The sequence below is a fragment of the Apodemus sylvaticus genome, chromosome 7, assembly GCF_947179515.1.
Source record: "Apodemus sylvaticus chromosome 7, mApoSyl1.1, whole genome shotgun sequence".
NCBI classification, from domain to species: domain Eukaryota; kingdom Metazoa; phylum Chordata; class Mammalia; order Rodentia; family Muridae; genus Apodemus; species Apodemus sylvaticus.
In genome coordinates, this window is record NC_067478.1 from 110,363,349 (window position 1) to 110,383,374 (window position 20,026).

Genomic DNA, 20,026 nt, shown 5'->3' on the forward strand with positions numbered 1-20,026 from the left:
CTGATATCATTGGGAAGAAACTATTCTAGAGTTTTCTATCAAATGTATCCTGCTTGATATATTCCATCTCAATAACTATACAATAAATCAGTATAAAAATTATACAGATATGTTTGAAACATAAATATCTTCTGAGCATTTCTTTCTACCTGTCACTTGTGGGGACATCTGCCCTTGAGCTGCAAGTGTCTTCTGGAAATGTTGCCCACATGTCGGGTTTCTCCCCCTCACACATGTGCTCTGCCATCCACCCTCAACCAAACCACCTAAATTGCATTCAGATTTTTGTGGTATCATAATAACTTCAATATGGGGTATATTTTCAACATTCTGGTAAGAGACTCCTTTCTTTCCTGCCTCGCCCTCCTCTCAAGTTATTTCAGGTTTGAATATTTCATTTCCATGGCTCAGCTGGGTAGCACAGAGGCCCACCACATAACACTTTTTTGTGAGGTCTACAGACACAGCATGGGAATTGTGAACTAGTGTGTCAAAACCAAACCGTATATATATAGGTCTTAAAAGATGAAGAAATGTTTCTTTTAAGACACAAGCTGTCTCAACAGCTCTGTCTCAACAGCTCTGTCTCATTCAACTCTGAAGTGAATACTACAGCCCAATTAAAGATGAAGAATACCACCAGAAGTATCCAAACTGTTCACTCTTTGGCCTGTGTTATTTTAAAATATCTTCATCCAACAGACATAAGTATATTCACCTTCTAATCTTACCACATTAGGAAGAGAATTGGAAGAAACTTTTTTATATATTCTTTGGAGAATAGAGGATATATAGATAGGCAAGGTAGAGTCTCCAAGAGACTAAGCCTTTCCACTTTCTACATGGTGAACACACTCTTGCATTTCTACAGACTCTTGTCTCCATGGCACACATGGTGAACACACTCGTGCATTTCTACAGGACTCTGGTCTCCATGGCACACATGGTGAACACACTCATGTATTTCTACAGGACTCTGGTCTCCATGGCACACATGGTGAACACACTCATGTATATTTTACAGGATGCTGGCCTCCATGACACACATGATAAACACACTCATGTACATTTCTATGGGACTTTGGTTTCCATGACACACATGATGAACACACACATGTATCTCTAGCAGAAGCTGTTCTTCAAGACCTCCATGGTGAACATGCTCAACGTCAGATCAACTCCAAAGCCCACACAATGGTGGGAAAGAACAAACTCTTCTTAAAAATGCAGAGTGGCTTTGTACATTACAAAGTTCAGTAGTAAGGAAGCTATGATGTGGAGACAGCTTGTGTCTTAAAAGAAACATTTCTTCATCTTTTAAGACATACACGCATACACTGTGTGGTTTTGACACACTAGGTCACCATTCCCATGCTGTGTCTGTAGATCTCACAAATAAGTATTATGTGGTGGGCCTCTGTGCTACCCAACTGGGCCATGAAAATGAAGTTTGTTCCTTCTAACAAAAACCAGTTTTTAATTGGTTTTTAGGACATGAAAGATCAAATAAGAAAATGACAAGCTGAGACAAATTGCAGAAAGAAAAGCTCTTTGTTGATAGTACATTTCCCTCATCCTCATATACCAAGCTGGCAGTAGATGCCTGAACCCTCAGAGCTAAACCCTAGACAAACATACTTTCATATACATATACACATACACATATACATCTGATTTATAAATAGGCACATAAAGAAACTGATAATAGCTAATAATAAAACCAAGGACTCATAACAACAAACTATAATAAACATGCTAACAGATTCTCTCTTGTCAAGACAGTATTTATGTATTTATAACTTTTGGTCTGCTGTTAAACATAAAACACAGAAATTCAGAACCTGCACACAATGAAACAGCCTTCAAGAAGAATCCACTGTTAGTTAAAGATGCTTAGTTTGTTATTTTTGTAACTGTGTGTGTGTGTGTGTGTGTGTGTGTGTGTGAGAGAGAGAGAGAGAGAGAGAGAGAGAGAGAGAGATGGGAAGGAGACAGTGTGTCACAGTGTATATGCAAAGGTCATATGACAACTTTGCGACACCGGTTCTCTCCAGGCATAGAACTTGGTTTCTGAGCTTGCAAGGTCATTGTCCATCCCTGCTGAGCCATCTCATAAGTCTTGGCAGCACTGATGCTGCTACTTTTTATATAAGGGGTTTATGTGCACTGGCCTGCCCCGTTTTCTTCTCTTCCACCTTCACACTCTATGCCTTCTTCCACTGAATAAATATGGGCTATGCACCAGGGCTTTAGCAAACACAAGACATTCTTGCTCTCAAATATGACCGAGAGGCACACAGTTATCATGAAGGAGATTTGGAAGGAGTTGCAAACCTGTTCCAGGGCTGACTTCTAATTTCTGGTCCTTTACTTGGCTGACTCCTTAGCTCCTCTCACAGACCTGGGGTGGAACCTAACTTGCTCCTTATGGACACAGATGCAGTGATTCATGCCTGCCCTGCCTGCCCTGCCTGCCTGTCTGCCTGCCTGCCCTGCCTGCCCTGCCTGTGTGCCTGCCTGCCTGCCTGCCTGTGTGCCTGCCTGCCTGCCTGTCTGCCTGCCTGTCTGCCTGCCTGTCTGCCTGCCTGCCTATCTGCCTGCCTGTCTGCCTGCCTGCCTATCTGCCTGCCAGTCTGCCTGCCCTGCCCTGCCCTGCCCTGCCCTGCCCTGCCCTGACTGCCTGCCCTGCCTGCCCTGCCTGCCTGTCTGCCTGCCCTGCCCTGCCCTGCCCTGCCCTGCCCTGTCTGCCTGCCTGCCTGCCTACCCTGCCTGCCTGCCCTGCCTGCCTGCCTGCCTGCCTGCCTGCTGTCTGCCTGCCTGCCCTGCCCTGCCCTGCCCTGCCCTGCCCTGCCTGCCTGCCTGCCTGTCTGCCTGTCTGCCTGCCTGTCTGCCTGCTGTCTGCCTGCCTGCCCTGCCCTGCCCTGCCCTGCCTGCCTGCCTGTCTGCCTGCCTGCCTGCCTGCCGCCATGCTCCTGACCATCAGTGGTGGTCATGGATCCCTCTGGAACTGTGAGCCTCAAACTGAACATTTTCTTTCTTAAGTTGCCTTGTAACTAAGACAATTATTTGTTCAGTTAAACATGGCATCTGGCTAAAAGCACACACTTTCTGAGCAGACAGACTTGGAAAGCATTTACGCATAGGAAAATGCAGGTTTTGTTCTTTGTAAAGGAGGTGGAAACAGTGTCTAAGCTACGTCCAGGGCCACATCTATGACTGAAGGGCAAGTGCCGGCTGAGCACCTGCTAGTCTCAGGACTGTTACTTTCATAACCATGTCCTTAGCTCTACGTTTGAAAGTGGGTCCCCCTGAAACAGCCCCCACAAGGAGTGTGCTCACACCCCTGGTTTCCAAGCTCCTAGTAGTTCTCCATCAATAATGCACACAGAAGAGCGCCCACCAGGTCCTTGGTCCTGTATGCATCTGGGATTCAAAGGTTCTTGATGTTTTTGTTTTTAACGGACTCTGGTGAAAAGCCTCCCAACCCTCATTCTCTCCCTTTCATTCTGAAATGCCTCTTCGATGGACTTTATGAACGATTATAAAGAACTCCGTAAATGTAAGCAACTCTCCCCGTCATTCCCAGCAAAGCCATCTTAGTCCCCTAACCTTTGAAGTAACACTAAAACTTAAGAACACCGAACAAATTGAAACGACTGAACTGTTTTCCCTGGCAGCCTCTGGAAGGATTAGCTAATCTGAAGGATTTACTGCGATCACTCAGACTGTCAAATGACTACTTTCCTGCCTCTCAGAGATTGAAGAGCACATAAAAACAGACTGAGTACTACATAAAAATGGACTATAGACCTTTTTTTTAAAACCACTCATGGGGGAGAGTGCCATCATATGACACTTTTATTATGGTTTGAAGGAAAAGAAAACAGCGTTTTTGTGAAAACGTAAACCTTCTTTTGATGCCTTAAAAAAATCACAGATAGCCATGTGATGCCACCACCCCCAAATCCAAAACTTGGCAGACATGCGGCTGTGGGCTCGTGGGTCCTTACCAGTTCCTGCGTGTCTTCCTGTAGTGGCAGAAAGGCTGCTTCCAGAATAGCAGTCTGGTCAGCGCTCAGCCGCTGCCACAGCCTGATTAGCAAGATCAGCAAATGGGTGGCACTCTTCAGACCGGCGAACGACTGCAACAGCCTGTCTTGGTTTTCCTCCACCGCATCTGCTAGAGCGATCACCTGAAGAAATGACAGACTTTGGTTAGGGACAATTTCACAGTCCTCGAGCCCTGGGCAGATTTCATTTGCCGCGCTTCTGTTTTTCTTTCAAGCAGCTTGAAGAGCTTTGTCTTCTGCCACAGACACAAGTTACCAAAGTCATCCATCTGTGAGCTTCCTTCCTTGGGAAAATGCCCCAGTAATTCCAAATCCATATGGCCAGGGAAGAAAATATCCAGAGAGTCAGCTTTACAGGGCCAGTGTTTGGTGTGAGCTTCACCATAGGCAGGTTACTTAGAGAGTAAAACTAGTTCAGTCATCTGTGACTAGCTATGGGGACTGATTAACTAAAATGAAGTCAAAATAGCTGTATTAGTCTTTGTTTTAAATAGCTGTCGCTTTTTCGGAGCATAACTTTTAAATTTGTCTTTATAGGTTATATGGCACTGAGATAACTAATACTTCTTTGACATTTGTAAAAAGCCAAACAAGATTCAAATATCTGATTAGTTGAAAACTGTCATTTTTAACACAAATGTTAGCCACCAACCCCCAGGGCATTAAAAAGCAGCTCAGGGTGTGTTAGGCTTGCAATGCCAAATCTACTTAGGATAAAAATTGGCAGGAGTGAATAGAATCTGCCCCGAAAGCTTCTCTTGAAACATCTTGTGGAAAAAGGAACTAAAGCAACAATTGGGTAGAATATCCAACTCTGCCCATTGGTGCTTGATTCTATTTTATTTTAATGTCTCGGTAAATTCTGTGCTCATTAAAAGTAATGGACTGGCTGGCCTGGGAGACTCATGGCGTCTGTAGTCCCTAGGACAGGAAGAGCCAGCTCTGGAGCCGTGAGCTCCTTCTCAAATGCCAGCGAGAGGACTCAGATGAGATTCTGAAGTCTGGTGCAGGGATTCCTCCGTTCAGTGACACTTCATGGCTTCTTGACACTGACCCAGGGGGCTTGTTAAAGCACCATCATTCACACAAGGAGAGTCTACAGCTGTGTGGTCTCTTGAATTCCGTGTTGGGAAAGGGACTCCACAGGGAGAGTCACCAGTGTCTGAGAGACACCGGACACCAGATGTGAGGGAGAAAAAGACAGCACAGCTGATCTTTGCCTGGACATGCCGTTCACACCAGGACTCTCTGCCATGTGATCAACACCTTAATAAAGGAGTCACAGAAGCCAATTACAGTCAGTCAGATCTCCAGGGAGCCAGTATCCGAACCAAGGCCAGTAGCACGTAAAATCATGGCTTCCTGTGCGCCTAGGACTGCGCTTTCCACTAGCGTTCTAAGAAGTAGATGGGAGCTTATAGGCCACAGGACCTCATAATCGTTTAAAGGAAAGCATACATACAGAACCAATTAGTGGGAAGAAGCACTGCTATAATAAGGTCTTAATTGTGCAGAAAGGAAAGTGTAAAAGAAGCTAGCTAGCAAGGGACCGATTACGATGGACCAGAGTTAATATCCCGGGGGCCTCCTTTCCTCAAATGGGGCTGGAGCTCATCCCTTTCCTATTACTTTAAGAAGTCCCCTAGAAGAGGCAGGAGAGGCAGGATTGCGTAAATTGTAACACCTGAAATCATATGCACCCTGACCATGATCACAACTGACTCCGGTTAAAGTCTGAGGTCGAACTCTGTCTCGCTGTGAATGGTAACAATTAAGCATCGTTGTGGAGCTACGATACTGAAAGGACGTGCTGACTGGCAAAAGTTGAACTTGTAGAAAGACCAGGGTCATAAACACCCGCTGAGTACCAGGTAGGTGCAGGAGACCTGCAGAGCGCACTGTAGGGAAATCACAAGTCAGATCTAATCTCTACCTTCAGAGAGTTCATACTAAAGAAGAAAAATAGGGTGACGGAGCAAATACTGAAGGTACAAGGGAGGCCCTCTAGACCACAAAGAAAACTGTCGGTGGCGTGACTGGTAAAAAACGGTCCCCCGGTTAACTGAGCAGAAATGGCGTGCTATGGCTTCTGCCCTGTGCCGTGTGATCAGTGCCATCAGTCACTTGCACCTACTCGACATCAGTTCTCTATACAGAGGAGACTGAGGCCAGCTCAGGAAGGCCCCTGACATCATCAGGAAAATGGAGCACACACATGGGCAGAGAAGGTAGGTATGTCCACATACATGAAACGCTTTTAGACTTGCATTTAAAATTGACCTTGACCATATAAAAATTGCTAATAAAACTGACATTAATGTAAAGTTTAAAAAAATTTTTTTCCTACTTAAAAGATATAAAGCAGAAAAAAATTGAGTCAGAAATTGTGAAAGGCAGGCCACTGACGACAGGGAAGGGTTTTCCTTTTAGTAGCTGCCCTAACACCCCTTTCTTCCAGCCTGAGTGAGAGGGACCCGCAACTTTCATTGCACTGGGATCGTCCAGTGAGGTGACCCGACTGACTACAGCGCTATCTAGTAAGTAAAAGAACAGAACCGAGCACTGGCGTCCTTCTCGCCCAGCCTGCTTGAGACTGTAGTCACCCTGTAGGCTCAGAGGTGAGCATCCTACCTCCAGCTGGGCTTGGAAGGCTTCAGGGAGAAGGAGCATGTGGAGGGAGGAGGAGCATGTGGAGGGAGGAGGGAGGGGAGGCACCCTGGAGCTGGCTTAGTGAGCCCCTCCCAGATGAAGAGAAGGATCCAATTGTTCCATTTTCAGGAAGTTTGCAAGCCAGTCATTTCATTCAGCCATTACTAAGAATTACAGGACTTGAGCTTAAAATAAATTAGGGGAAAAAAAGGATTAATAAATACTCAAACCTCATTACTTGCAGCTGCTATGCAGGCCCTGTGCTAATCTTGACTTAGTTTGTCTTTGGTTAACACGTCACAGTAGCAGGCTATTTCCATTTCTTCCAACTCTATACTGGGAGACCTTACATCGACAGCTTGAAATCTGCTACTGGAATTATCTACAACAGAAAACTCATGGAGTGTTAAGAGGCATGTTAATGATTTATCTGCATGCCACTGAGAAGGGCGGCCTCCCAACACACTGGCAGTGAGGAAGGGGCCTTTAAGAAGCAGATAACTCCAACAAAGTACAGACTGCTTGAGGGGGCGCAGCGATCCAGAGGCTGGTCATGGGGCATGCTCAGGTGGAGGGCAGGCACTTACCTCTGAAAGCACCAAGCACTCCGAGTATCCATGTCAGTAAATAAAGCACTACCGGGCAGAGCAAGTGCTGGGACACTCACTGGGACCCTGGGGAAACTTCTTTGCATTTCCTTACCACCCAGGGAAAATTCTGAGTGCAGCAACGTGCCAGTTCACGGACCCCACCCGACTTGCTACGCACAGATGCCATGAAAGAATGACTTAGGGAGACAGCAGCTCAAGCCACAGGATCTCTCCAGAACAAGGCCCAAGACACATCAATCTGGGAGAAGCACTGTCTCTCACTGTTTCAGTCTCCCTGGATGTATTTCTGCGCCACTGTGGAAACAGTTCGATATCCCTAAATGGTCATAGAAATTGGAAAGAAATGGGATAAACAAGTCCTTATGTAAATTACCCCCAAGGAAAATCTCCCTGACCTACTGGCCAGCATGAAATACTAAACAGATCTCCATGTTCTCAATTTAGTTTTGCATGTAACAGCCAAGTTTACTTTGTTCTCCATGAGAGCCAAATGAATTAAACAGAATTAGCATATTAAAAAGAGTTGGAAAAACTAGACCCATCAAGATTCAGCTCTGGATGACCAAGGCCCAGAAGATCTCCAGGATCACCTGGAACTGAGAAATGAAGCCAACCAGATGCTAGAACTTAGCATGGGAGGGAGAGTGGGGTGGTTTTTGCCTGGGCTCTTGACTGTCTGAGCAAGCTGCGTGCTCCCCAGTGTTCGACAGGACTGCAGAAGGGAGGCCTATAGGAAACAATAAAGGCTAACGACTTTCAAGCACAATGTGCTGATGGCCTTTGTTTTGCTTTTGCAAATTGATGGTTTCCAAATAAAACAGAGACCCCCCAAAGGACATCTCTGTCTGATGGCCGTATCAGTTGATGCCAGAGTAATGAGGCAGAGGTCCAGGGAGCCGCAGGAAAACACTCAACTCATAAAGCGAGTGTGAAATTAATCCCAAATACTTCCAGCTGCCAAGACAGGCTCTAAAATTGGTTACAGGAAAGCAGCAGCCGCAACAACAGAGTAGACATGAATCATGCTATGTGAACACGGACATGTCCAATTTCTCCACCTAAGCTAGTCCAATCTGCTTCCACATCTCATGTGTGGCATGAAGAGTCCTACTGTGCTGCTGTGGAGACAGACTGTGATCCAGGAGGCATGCTCAGAGCTGTTAGCATCCACAGTCAGAGGTAGAAACTGCTGACGGTCTCCACCCCGTCCCATCTCCATTTCCCAATGAAGAGATGAAGGCTTAGAGCCATCTGTGCCCATGGGCCAGGGCAATGAGCAATGGCAGAGCAGTGCCAGGACTCCAGCTGTGTTTGCTGCCTTCTCAGCAAGTGCCCTCTGTCTGCACAGAAACACCAGTATCCACAGGTGACCCCACAAAGCCAGCAATGCACCCTCCTTGGATACGTAAGGTAAGCACTGCTCGGATATCACACCTACCACAGGCACGACCTTTAGTTACACCTTATATCTTTGGGGCTTTCAACACAAGATATCTGAAGATGGTTGCTTTCTTCCCAAAGTGGGACAGTGCTGCCCAAAGTCACATCATAAGGCAGCAAGCTCATAATGTGTTAAGAATTTGACCTTACCACAATCTTGTTTTCTCTTAACAAAGGGAGTGGCATATTCTGTATAACTCAAGAGACATGAAAGCTACCCAACAGTAATTTTGCTTCCTTTAGTGAAGCTACTTTTCAGAAAAGGATGATACATCTGTTTTTCTATAATTCTCAAGTTACAATGTTTTCAAAAGTCTAAACAAGCCCATGTTTGTGATAATTGTCAACGTTTCACTGAAGGCTTTCTAGGAACCAAACAGAGGATGACGTCTTTACAGGGATTAGCTCATTTAATTCTCAAAAACAACCCTATAAGGTAGATAGCATTATTGGCCACATTTTAAAAATAAGGAAAAAGAATTACAGAAATGATCAGATGGCAAACAGCAGAGCCGGATTTCATATCCAAGCCAGAGATCTCACCACAAATCGCTGCCTGTCTGCGTGCACCCGGCCTCACCACACACGAGCGGTGCACACAACACACTCCATCTGGCGCCCCAGCGGTACCTCTCAGCGGGGCTGGACTTGCTGGACGCAGCATGGCTTGGGGTAGATCTAGTAACCAACACAGATGAGCACAACGGAGCTCCCCAGGACCCCGTGGGACGCCATGCTGGCGCACACAGGGCCTGGGAACCAAGCAGGCAGGCCTCCCTGCCCAGGGGGTCAGCTGCCTCCGTGCCAGTCCCCTGCTCCCTCTCCCCCAGCAATGGGCCACTTTCTCTAAACCAGGAGCTGAAACACGCTGGTTCTTGTCAGCCATCTGGCCATAATGATGAGAGAAGCAAAAGGAGAAGTGTTCACCCATTGACGGCTAATACCATTAATGCTTAATGACATTCACAATGTCCGAACAGTCATGTGACCTTGGAGCCAATGAGGCCTGTGTATGAATATGGGCAGAGCCAATTACACGCTGTACAACATTTCCCTCCCTCAGACTTACTTTCCTCAATAAAAATTAAGTATCCCTTCTATTCATTTCTAGTTTATTTGGCTTCTGTTAGCTATTTCTTAACTCTCCCTGTAAAGTCTAGATATAACAGGCAAATTACTTTTATTAGACAAATAATGGCATCAAAAAAGGAGGACTTATCTGCTAATATGTAGAGCATAGGATCAAGTCCTCTCTCCCAAGAGAAGGGAACAACTGGTCACCACTTTTCCATGCTCTACCCTTAGTGGTCACGCAATAGGACAGTCTTCATTTTGTAACTAAATTTTACCAAGTTACAAATTAAAATGTCATGAGACACTGAATCAAATATAGTACTGAAAGCTGTGAAAGTCAGATGTATTGGATCCCTGTTTTACTTTGTTGCACTTCTATTAGAACATGAAGACTGGGCTGGAGAGATGGCTCGGCTGTTAGGAACCCTTGCTGCTCTTGCAGAGGACCAGAGATCAGTTCTCAGTACCCCCCACAGGATGGCTCACAACTACCTCTAATTTCAGGGAATTCAACATCCTGTTCTGCCTCTGTGGGCATACTCACATAATAAACACACACACACACATGCACAGGCACACGCATGCACACAACTTCCCCTCTTCAGTGTTACTTGGGATGGTATTCCAACAGCCCAGACTTTGGCATGGCAAAGGCCTTGCCATAAGGATGGAGTTTACTAAAGCTCAATTTTTACTTTGGCTGTAAAGAGGCAATTTGTATCCAAAAGCATTGGAATTTAATATTCTAAAAGGAATATTAAATAATAGTCAAAAAGAAAAGGGAAAGATCATGGATGTCAGAAAGGCAGGAGGAGCATACTAGAAGGTTTGTACAGTAACCCCATCCTGACTCTATTGCCTCTCTGCACTCATTACACTCGGAACTCCTGCATAGACTAAAGCCAACCCTGGGAGTTTTATTATGAAGACGTAGCAAGGATCTAATTTTTCTTGATACTGTTGGTTTGTTTAAGACAGTCTCTCTCTCTATCCCTGGCTGTCCTGGAACTCTTCATGTAGACCAGGCTTTAACTGAACTCAGAAATCCGTCAGCCTCTGCCTCCTGAGTGGCGGGATACTAGGCACTCACGACCACACTGAGGAAGAATGCAAGTCTTAGCCACTTCTAGTGCTGCATTTGTTTACATACGGAGGATAAAGAACAGATTCCATTCTGTGCTTCTCTAATAGGGAGGCTCCTGTAGCTCTCATCTACCACGGAGCTTACATTTCTAAACCTGGATTAGAATACATTTTTCACTGTGACCATTTTGCGTGGCTAATAAGAGTAGAAATCAATGTGTATGTCTCATTAAAAGCTTGACTCACACATTCTATATCCATAAAATGATAAAGAAACAACCTGGCAGTTAGGAGCAGCAAGGCATGACTGCTATGACCTCAAATCAAGGCGGCTCTTGCCAGGACTGGAATTTTCCCTGACGCTAACCTGTACTTGCCAAATGCCTTGAAAATTCACATAAAACTCGTTTTAGAAAACAAATTATTCCTGAGAAACTTCATTAGACTTAAGAAACCCTTCTCCTTTTCCTTTCAAATGTTCTGCCCAGAAGAATGTAAAGGTAATCACTGTGGGGACATAGCTATCGCCTGAGGCATTTCGAATGTATACCATTGATACATAAAAATGTTAAAGGAGAGAGACAAATAACTTATAAGAGACACAGAGAATAACTCTGCTATTTCTGCCCAGCTTATTCACGATGTAGACATGTAACTTCATCAGCTGAAAGGAAACTGCTCCAATCCCCGTCTCATATAAAACTAAAAATACAACTGATCTCAGGTCTGATTATGATTTTCACCTCCCCATCTCTCCGCGCCCCCCCCCCCACAGCTAGCCAAAGTTTTACCTCCTTATAAAATGATCTACCTACAGCCAAGTGAAACCCAAATTTAAAATACTACTACTAATAATAATTAACAGAATCAGGTTGTAAAAAGACAAATGAATATTTTCTGGGCCATGCTCTGTCACAGAACACACTGCTTAGTGGAGCAGGAATCTATGGTTGGCAGTGTCAGAGCTCACTTTACAAGCCCTGGAGAATGCCACAGTTATCTCTCTCCAAAAATAACATCTACAGGGTCTGAATAGCTTCTAAGTTTAGAATGCTTTGGGCAACAGTCTCCTAGACAGACATGTCTGTGAGTGGGAAGCCACCCACGCAGACCGGAGTGCCACAGTCCCTGGAGGAGAACGCAGTGAGATGGGGAGCCGGCCCACCGGCCTCAAGCATCAGGATTATGACGGGCTCTACCCGTGATGGATTACGGTATGCTAGTGACCCGCTGCTGACTGCAGACAAGAGAGCCTGGAGACCCCACACTGTTGGGGACGATACTGACCATTTCCTCAGACTTCCTGAAATGAGGTAACATTTACATACACGGACACATACGCACACATGCACGTACATGAACACCCCCTAACACACACACACATGTAAATAAGCAAACAAAAGTAAGTCTGTGAAGATGGCCTGGTTCTTCCAAACACTTGTGGTTTTTATGATTTTGCTGTTTAAGGTAAAAGACATATTTATACCCTTACTACCTAGAAGAACAGGCTTACGACTAGAGTACAGAGAAATAATATATATGTACATGGACTATGTACATGCAACAATGCAATGTACATATGTACATAAAATATGTTCATGGACCAACATGAGGCAACAGGTGGGACTGCCTGGTTTCACGTGGCGTGACCTGGGGTAGAGGCGGGCATTTCTACAGCCATGGCCTGCTGGAACACTAGAATCGGAAGAGGCCTTGCTGAAGATGCTCTGTGCTTAGTTTCTACTCTGAATGCTCCCAGGCCAGAGGCTACCTTGTCACCAGCTTTACCCACCCACAATCTCTGGCACATAGCAAGATTTTCATGAGCAGTTGCTATTGTAAAATAAATAAAAACTTTCGATGAGGTGTACCATGAGAACATCCAAAAAGATGGTGACTTACTAGGGCACCATGCAGGACTGTTGGGGCAAGCTTGCCTTCCAGGTGAACAAGGTCAAATCGGTCAAACGTTTGTAGGCTACGTGATGGAGCGGGCTGACTGTGTCTGCAAATGACCAGGATCGACATCCACACCTCTACATGCAAAGCTTGTCGCAGACTCATCCAAGCCTTTATGCCACCGCTGCTCTGCTGATGAAGGGTCCTCATCGCGGGGCCGTCTCAGCAACCGCAGGAGGTGCCCAGCCTTGTGCTCGACACACTAGGTGCCAGTAACGTCTCCTGTCATTAGCTATGATAACAAAACCATCTCCAGATGCTGTCAACAGTCAATGTCAACAAAATCACCTTTGGCCTTGAGAGGCTTCTGTGATCTCTTTCTGAACTATTTTTCTCCTCTGTAACAGGCCGGTTTGTCGCAGGGATGTCAGTCACAGTGCCTAGCACATAGTAGGGACACAACAAAGCCTGGCTTGATTGCCATTATATTAGTCTTTGGTATTACACGGACACAAATTCAACCAACATAATCTTCTAAAAGCAAAACAAAGAAAAAAAAGGAAAAAGAAATCACATACCTGAAAATAATGCCTTCCATTGGCCTTCTCATTTCTTTTTATGTAATTTGATTTTTGTGTCTTATTATGGGATAGATTTTCAATATAAAATAGACATAACTTACCCAAATATAGCATAATATCCACTCTCTTACAGCCGCTATATGCCCTCCTCTCTTGTGCCCACTGCATTTAGAATTATGCATCTAATGCTTCCAACTCTGTGGAGGCAGACTGCTTATCTGTGTAGACCATGTCCCTAGAACAATACTAGGGAGAGCCTAAGACAGCCTGCTCCTGAAACATCTGTTCAGCTAAACAGAACTATTCTCGTCTAGCACACTTCACAAGGGTGCTTGCTGGGTGTCTGTGGCAGGGTCCTCTCAGAAGCAGAGCTGGCTCTGAGGGTGCAGGGAGGAAGGCCCAGGGGTCTAACTTGTAAAACATTCGAAGTAAAGCGATCTCCCAAGGGAAGCGGGTTGGTGCTGGGCCTGGAGCTCAGTTACAGCGCACTACACTCGTTTTTCTTTGGGACATTGTTTAATGTCAAGTTCTTTGCCCATTTCCCAGAAGATGGCTACTCTGAGCGCACTCTCTGGCCGCCTGCTGTGGGCTCTCTCTCCTGAAAAGATGTTCCACTACCCCACCCTCCCTCTGTGCCAGAATGTGTTCCCTCACAGGAACTCCATAACAAAACTGTGTCCATGGATCTGCAGTGATGAACTTAAGACTTCACGCTGTGAGAATCTTCACAGCCACACCTCGCCTCCACACCCAGCTGGCCAACGGCGTGTTCTCTGCCCAGACTACTTCAACAAAACTCTCTGGAGCTGGCGAGTCTGCTTTGGCAAAAAGGTTTACTTATCTTTAAACTAATGTTACTTTCTTGTTATTTCAAAGAGTAAAACAATGTATTCTAAAAAATGTATTTCTCTTACTAAGATTGATTTAACCTAAAGGGAGGATACTTGAGTGCGCATGCACATACACACACACACACACACACACACACACACACACTCACACCTACACTCAAACACACATACACACATATATGCACTTACACATATATATATACTCACATATACACATGTACTCCACACTTGCACACACATATAAACACACAAACTCACACCTACACACAAGCACACACATATGCACTTACATACATATACATATGTACTCATATGTACACAATCACACATAGTCACATAAACACTTTCACACATGCTTACATGTATATACACACTGAAAGACACTCACATATGAACTCACATATGCATTATACACACATGTACTCATATATGCATTATACACATATATGCACTCACACACACTCATATGCATACATCCACACATATGCACTTATGTATACATAACACACATACACACATTCTCGCACACATACATATATACACACATGTACTCACATACATACTCGTAAGCACACATACATAACATCATGTACTCACGCATGCACACACACATATACATGTGCACTCACATATGTCCTCATGCACATGCATGCACTCACACACACTCACATAAGCACGCACACATGCACTCTCACATACTCTCAGTGTCTTCAATAAGTAGCAATCAGGCATTACTTAGTGTTGTGCTGAAAGACCTTAGGGAAGAAGCGAAGCTGAGGACGGCTGACACTGCTGCAGATGCAAGAGGCAGCCACTGGACAGTGACATCTTTCACTGTAACTAGATTTTTAGGAACTCTCTTCTTCTAAATGAATTTCAACCCAGTCAAAATATAGCCGGTAATTATGCAAGTTTCTATTACAGACCAAAATATGAGTTTTAGAGATTTTATTTATTAATTTAGTGTGTGTGTGTGTGTGTGCGTGCCATGTGCACAGGCACCTACAGAAACAAGGAGGAGGCACTGGATCCCTGGAACTGAGGTTCAGGTAGTTACGAGCTGCCCAAAGTGGGTGCTAGAATGCGAAATTGCATCCTCTGGAGAAGTATCGCATGCACTAACTGCTGAGCCATCTCTCCAGTCCCCAGAAATGCTTCTAAGTTAATATTTCTAATTATTTTTATTTTTGAGATTATAATTACATGATTTTTCCCTTTCCTTTTCATTCCCATGAACCCTCCCATGCACACCTCCTTGTTCTTTCAAATCTGTGGTTGCTTTTGTTTTGTTGATTATTATTACATACATATGTATGTACACAAGCAAGCAGGTATGTAGTCCTAAATAAATGCAACCTGCTCAGTCCATATAATGAATGTTGTGTGAATGTGAGCACTTGGCTAACAAATGGGTGTGATCTTCCCTGGTGTTTCTGTGCTCTCCTGGTTCCTAAGTTGCCTGTAGCCCTGAGGGTGCGGTCATGGCAGGCATGCCCTGGTGGTAACCAACAGCTCTCTAATTGGAGTCAAGACCTATTCTACAAGAGGAAACCCATACCCAACACTGGAGACCTAGCCAGCTACCACAGTCCATGAAGGGAAAGGAGAGACGGGGAGCTGCTGGCTGGGGGTCCCCAAGCACCCCTTTACCTAAGGCGGTCAGTGTTACAATGAGTCCTACATGTGACCAATCACAGCACGCTTGCAACCCACTGCTGACTGCAGACAAGAGAGCCGGGAGACACCACAAGTGCTGGTGACGACAGTGAGGAGAAAACGCACTTAAAGCTCCAGGTTATGAGGAAGGAATGTAAAACGCCAAGAATCAAAAGCAGGCGTTAAAGTAAAATTAGAGACCCAAGCTTTTGGCTCCTGTGGTGCCAAGGATAAAAACTCGCCACTCCTCACCTACAAGGCACAGGCTAGGAAAGCGGGAAAGCACGCAGCCTCCAGTGTGCACACCTCCTCTGTGTGTGTGTGTGCGCGCGTGTGCGTGTGCGTGTGTGTGTGTGTGTGTGTGTGTGTGTGTGTGTGTCTGCAGGTGGGGTGGGGGGGACATGGATGAAGGGCGAGCACACACAGCACAGAGGAGCTGAGGTGAGAGGCAGGGCAGGCGGCTGGATGGGCAGAGACTTGAAGCTCAATAAAAGGGAGTCCTGGTCTCCCCTGAGCTGTAGCTCCACTTCCCTAAACCGTGCTTGTCTTTCTATCACAGCCTGAACTTGTGTGGTTCCATGTACAGCTTACTGTGAACTTGTGTGGTTCCATGTACAGCTTACTGTGAACTTGTGTGGTTCCGTGTACAGCTTACTGTGAACTTGTGTGGTTCCGTGTACAGCTTACTGTGAACTTGTGTGGTTCCGTGTACAGCTTACTGTGAACTTGTGTGGTTCCGTGTACAGCTTACTGTGAACTTGTGTGGTTCCGTGTACAGCTTACTGTGAACTTGTGTGGTTCCGTGTACAGCTTACTGTGAACTTGTGTGGTTCCGTGTACAGCTTACTGTGAACTTGTGTGGTTCCGTGTACAGCTTACTGTGAACTTGTGTGGTTCCGTGTACAGCTTACTGTGAACTTGTGTGGTTCCGTGTACAGCTTACTGTGAACTTGTGTGGTTCCGTGTACAGCTTACTGTGAACTTGTGTGGTTCCGTGTACAGCTTACTGTGAACTTGTGTGGTTCCGTGTACAGCTTACTGTGAACTTGTGTGGTTCCGTGTACAGCTTACTGTGAACTTGTGTGGTTCCGTGTACAGCTTACTGTGAACTTGTGTGGTTCCGTGTACAGCTTACTGTGAACTTGTGTGGTTCCATGTACAGCTTACTGTGAACTTGTGTGGTTCCGTGTACAGCTTACTGTCTAGCACGTCACTTACACTTGGTGCTCATGAGCCCTGGGCTGTGATAAGCGGATACTTTCCTGCCTCTCAGACCAAATGGCAAGTGTTCCCTGACAGTTGAGGACAACAAGGTTTAAAAAGGGCAGAAAGCCCCTACTGGGCTCTCTCACCAACGCCCCTGGAGACCCGAAATGAGAACATGGGTGACGAGGAGAGAGAATCGGAGCAAATCCCTTGTCCAGCAGCCCACGCCTGCCTGGAACTCGCTCAGAATGCTGCAAAGACCACAGACTCTGGAGTCCAGGCTCTGGCATCTCACCTGACCTCAAATCTGATTTTCAGGAAAACTCTTCTCATCTCCTAATGCAAAAACTGACAAAGTGACACTGACTTGCCTCAGGGTTATTGTGAAGGCCAATTGCTGTAATGTGGGGCTAAACATTAATAAACCATCAGACATGGTACAAAACTATGACGATTCCAGAAGAACAAGGTCTCTGAATATTCTTCACTAATACTTTCCAAACCAAAGCTGGCTGCTCAACTTATTTACAAGGGAAAAAATAAAATGTGTAGCATATCTGAAAAAAATAACATATGGAAGATATTACAGTTTTAAAAATGGGGAAACCAATGCATTATGATGAATCTTAGACATATGTCCTAAGACAAAGCATGCTGTGCGGAGCAGACCAGCTGCACGATGCAAGGCAGAGTGAGTTTGCAGTAGCCACGAAGTAAGGAGAGGAAGACTTGGTTTTTTTAATTGGATATTTTCCTTATTTACATTTCAAACAATATCCCCTTTCTTCATTTCCCCTCAGAAAACCCCCTCTCCCATCCCCCTTCCCCCTGCTCATCAACCACACACTCCCGCTTCCTGTCCTGGCATTGCCCTACACTGGGGCATCTAGCCTTCTCAGGATCAAGGGCCTCTCCTCCCTTTGATGTCCAACAAGGCCATCCTCTGCTACATATGCAGCTGGAGCCATGGGTCCCTCCCTGTGTACTCTCTGCTTGGTGGTTTAGTCACTGGGAGCTCTGGGGGCACTGGTTGGTTCATATTGTTGTTCCTCCTATGGGGCTGCAAGCTCCTTCAGCTCCTTGGGTCCTTTCTCTAGCTCCTCCATTGGGGACCCTGTGAGCAGTCCAATGGTTGGCTGAGAGCACCCACCTCTGTATTTCTTAGGTACTGACAGAGCCTTTTTTACAGAGAGAATTCTTGCTTTCTGGAATGCTTGTGGCACATTCTAGCCTATAAAATAAGCCATCGCCAGAGCTCGCGACACTCACATGATAAAGACATAGGGTGAGACACAGACCACAGCCCCAATGTGTGCTGCACAGAAGACATGATGGCTAAGACAGGATTGCACCTGTGAGCATCAGGCACTGGTCTCATGGGAAGGAAAACACCTGCTGCACCCCAGAACCCCTGGAAGGGCAATGGCTTTCTACCACCAAAAGTCATACAGTGTTCAGCACATGGCAAAACAACATCGGGTAGCTGGCTTCTCTATGGATCAGGGACAATTCTGACTTTGTTCTTCAAACTTACATTGCTGTCACCAACCTAGGACTGAAAATTCCTGAGTGCAAAAGGTAGGCTAGCATGGCCTAATCGCACAGGGCTCATTCACTCTGAAGTGACTCTTAACAGGACTCGGTACAGCAAGGAAGTTAGCAGTCGATTTAAACAAACCACATCTCTACAGCGTCTTCTGAGAGAGGAGATTCTCAGGGGCTGCGCCTGACAGCCTGACCGTGAAGAGGCCATGTGCAGCCCACTTATGAATTTGAGAATCAGTGCCTTTCTTCTAAGACAGCCCCCTACTAACACAGCAAAACAAAGTCAGCTTGCATGATTTCCACCAAGGAGAGACATGCTACGTTGGCGGGGTGTCTGGTTAACAATCTGGTTAAATCAAGCCCTTTATTTCTGAAGGCAGACACTGCTTTTCATACCCCCGCCCCCCCCCCCCCCCGGCTTACCACCATCTGAAAGGACATTAAAAAGAACCATTTCGAAAGTTAGGAAATCAGGCTTCAACACTCAATTGTGTGGTCAGAAGAATTATGCCCAACTACGCGATGAGTCATCAGCCTGGAGTCAACCAGTGAACGGATTCGTCATTTTTCCTCTTTGACAGAGGTGACTGACTGGCTATCCACACCACACAGCAAAATGACTGGCAAGAGTGGGCAAGGTCGGGACAGCAGGCCAACAGCCTTCTTAAGGCTCACACCTAATCAACTATTTAATGTGGGTAGGGAATAAATAGCTGGATCGAGTGCATCTCCCCTCTCCTGGCACACATTACATGATTTCCTTAGCATTAGGAAAAGTCAATTTGCCACTAACTAAAAACCCAAGCAGCAGTAACACAAGATGTGAACATGAACAAAAAACCAACAGCATATGCCTTTAAATGTTCTAGCATGGTCCTTTAAAAACAATAAGAATCTCTTAAATGACTGTGGCTACTACTTTGTATTGATTGCAAAGAAGCCATATCTATGGCCCATGCCCACTATATTATTAAATGTTACCCAGTTTTCTCTTATCTGGGCTGCTGGAGGCTTGAAGACTCTTCTTAATGTATCCTTTGCTGTGTAGATTTTTCTGGATAATACTGGACAGAGTTTGCTGACTGACAAGGTAAGTACTGGCTGAACTAAATATCTTGTGTCGAGCCCTCAATTTAGCTGAATTTAATATCACGATATATTTAGGGTTCAGCTCAGTAAGTCATATTTCTAACTTGCCCCACTTCATCATAACGTTGATGACAAATACTTGTGAAAACAAACTATCTTCCTGATACTCTGCCTCAAAAAGAAGATATTTGTCTTCAAAAATTAAAGGTATCACTCAATTACATCCAATTAAGATGGGCCTGACATCCCGTTGGGGGTTGGTGGGTGCTGCT

At 45.5% G+C, this 20,026-nt stretch overlaps 1 protein-coding gene across 4 annotated transcripts in view; it reads right to left on the reverse strand.

Moving 5' to 3' along the window:
- Bbs9 (Bardet-Biedl syndrome 9) overlaps window positions 1–20,026 on the reverse strand; it is a 390,144-nt gene that overhangs the window by 78,316 nt on the left and 291,802 nt on the right. For all 4 annotated transcript variants that reach the window (XM_052188801.1, XM_052188800.1, XM_052188802.1 and 1 more), the window contains one exon: window positions 4,011–4,193. In XM_052188801.1, the coding sequence (XP_052044761.1) occupies window positions 4,011–4,193 (183 nt within the window). The remainder of the gene's footprint in view (window positions 1–4,010; window positions 4,194–20,026) is intronic.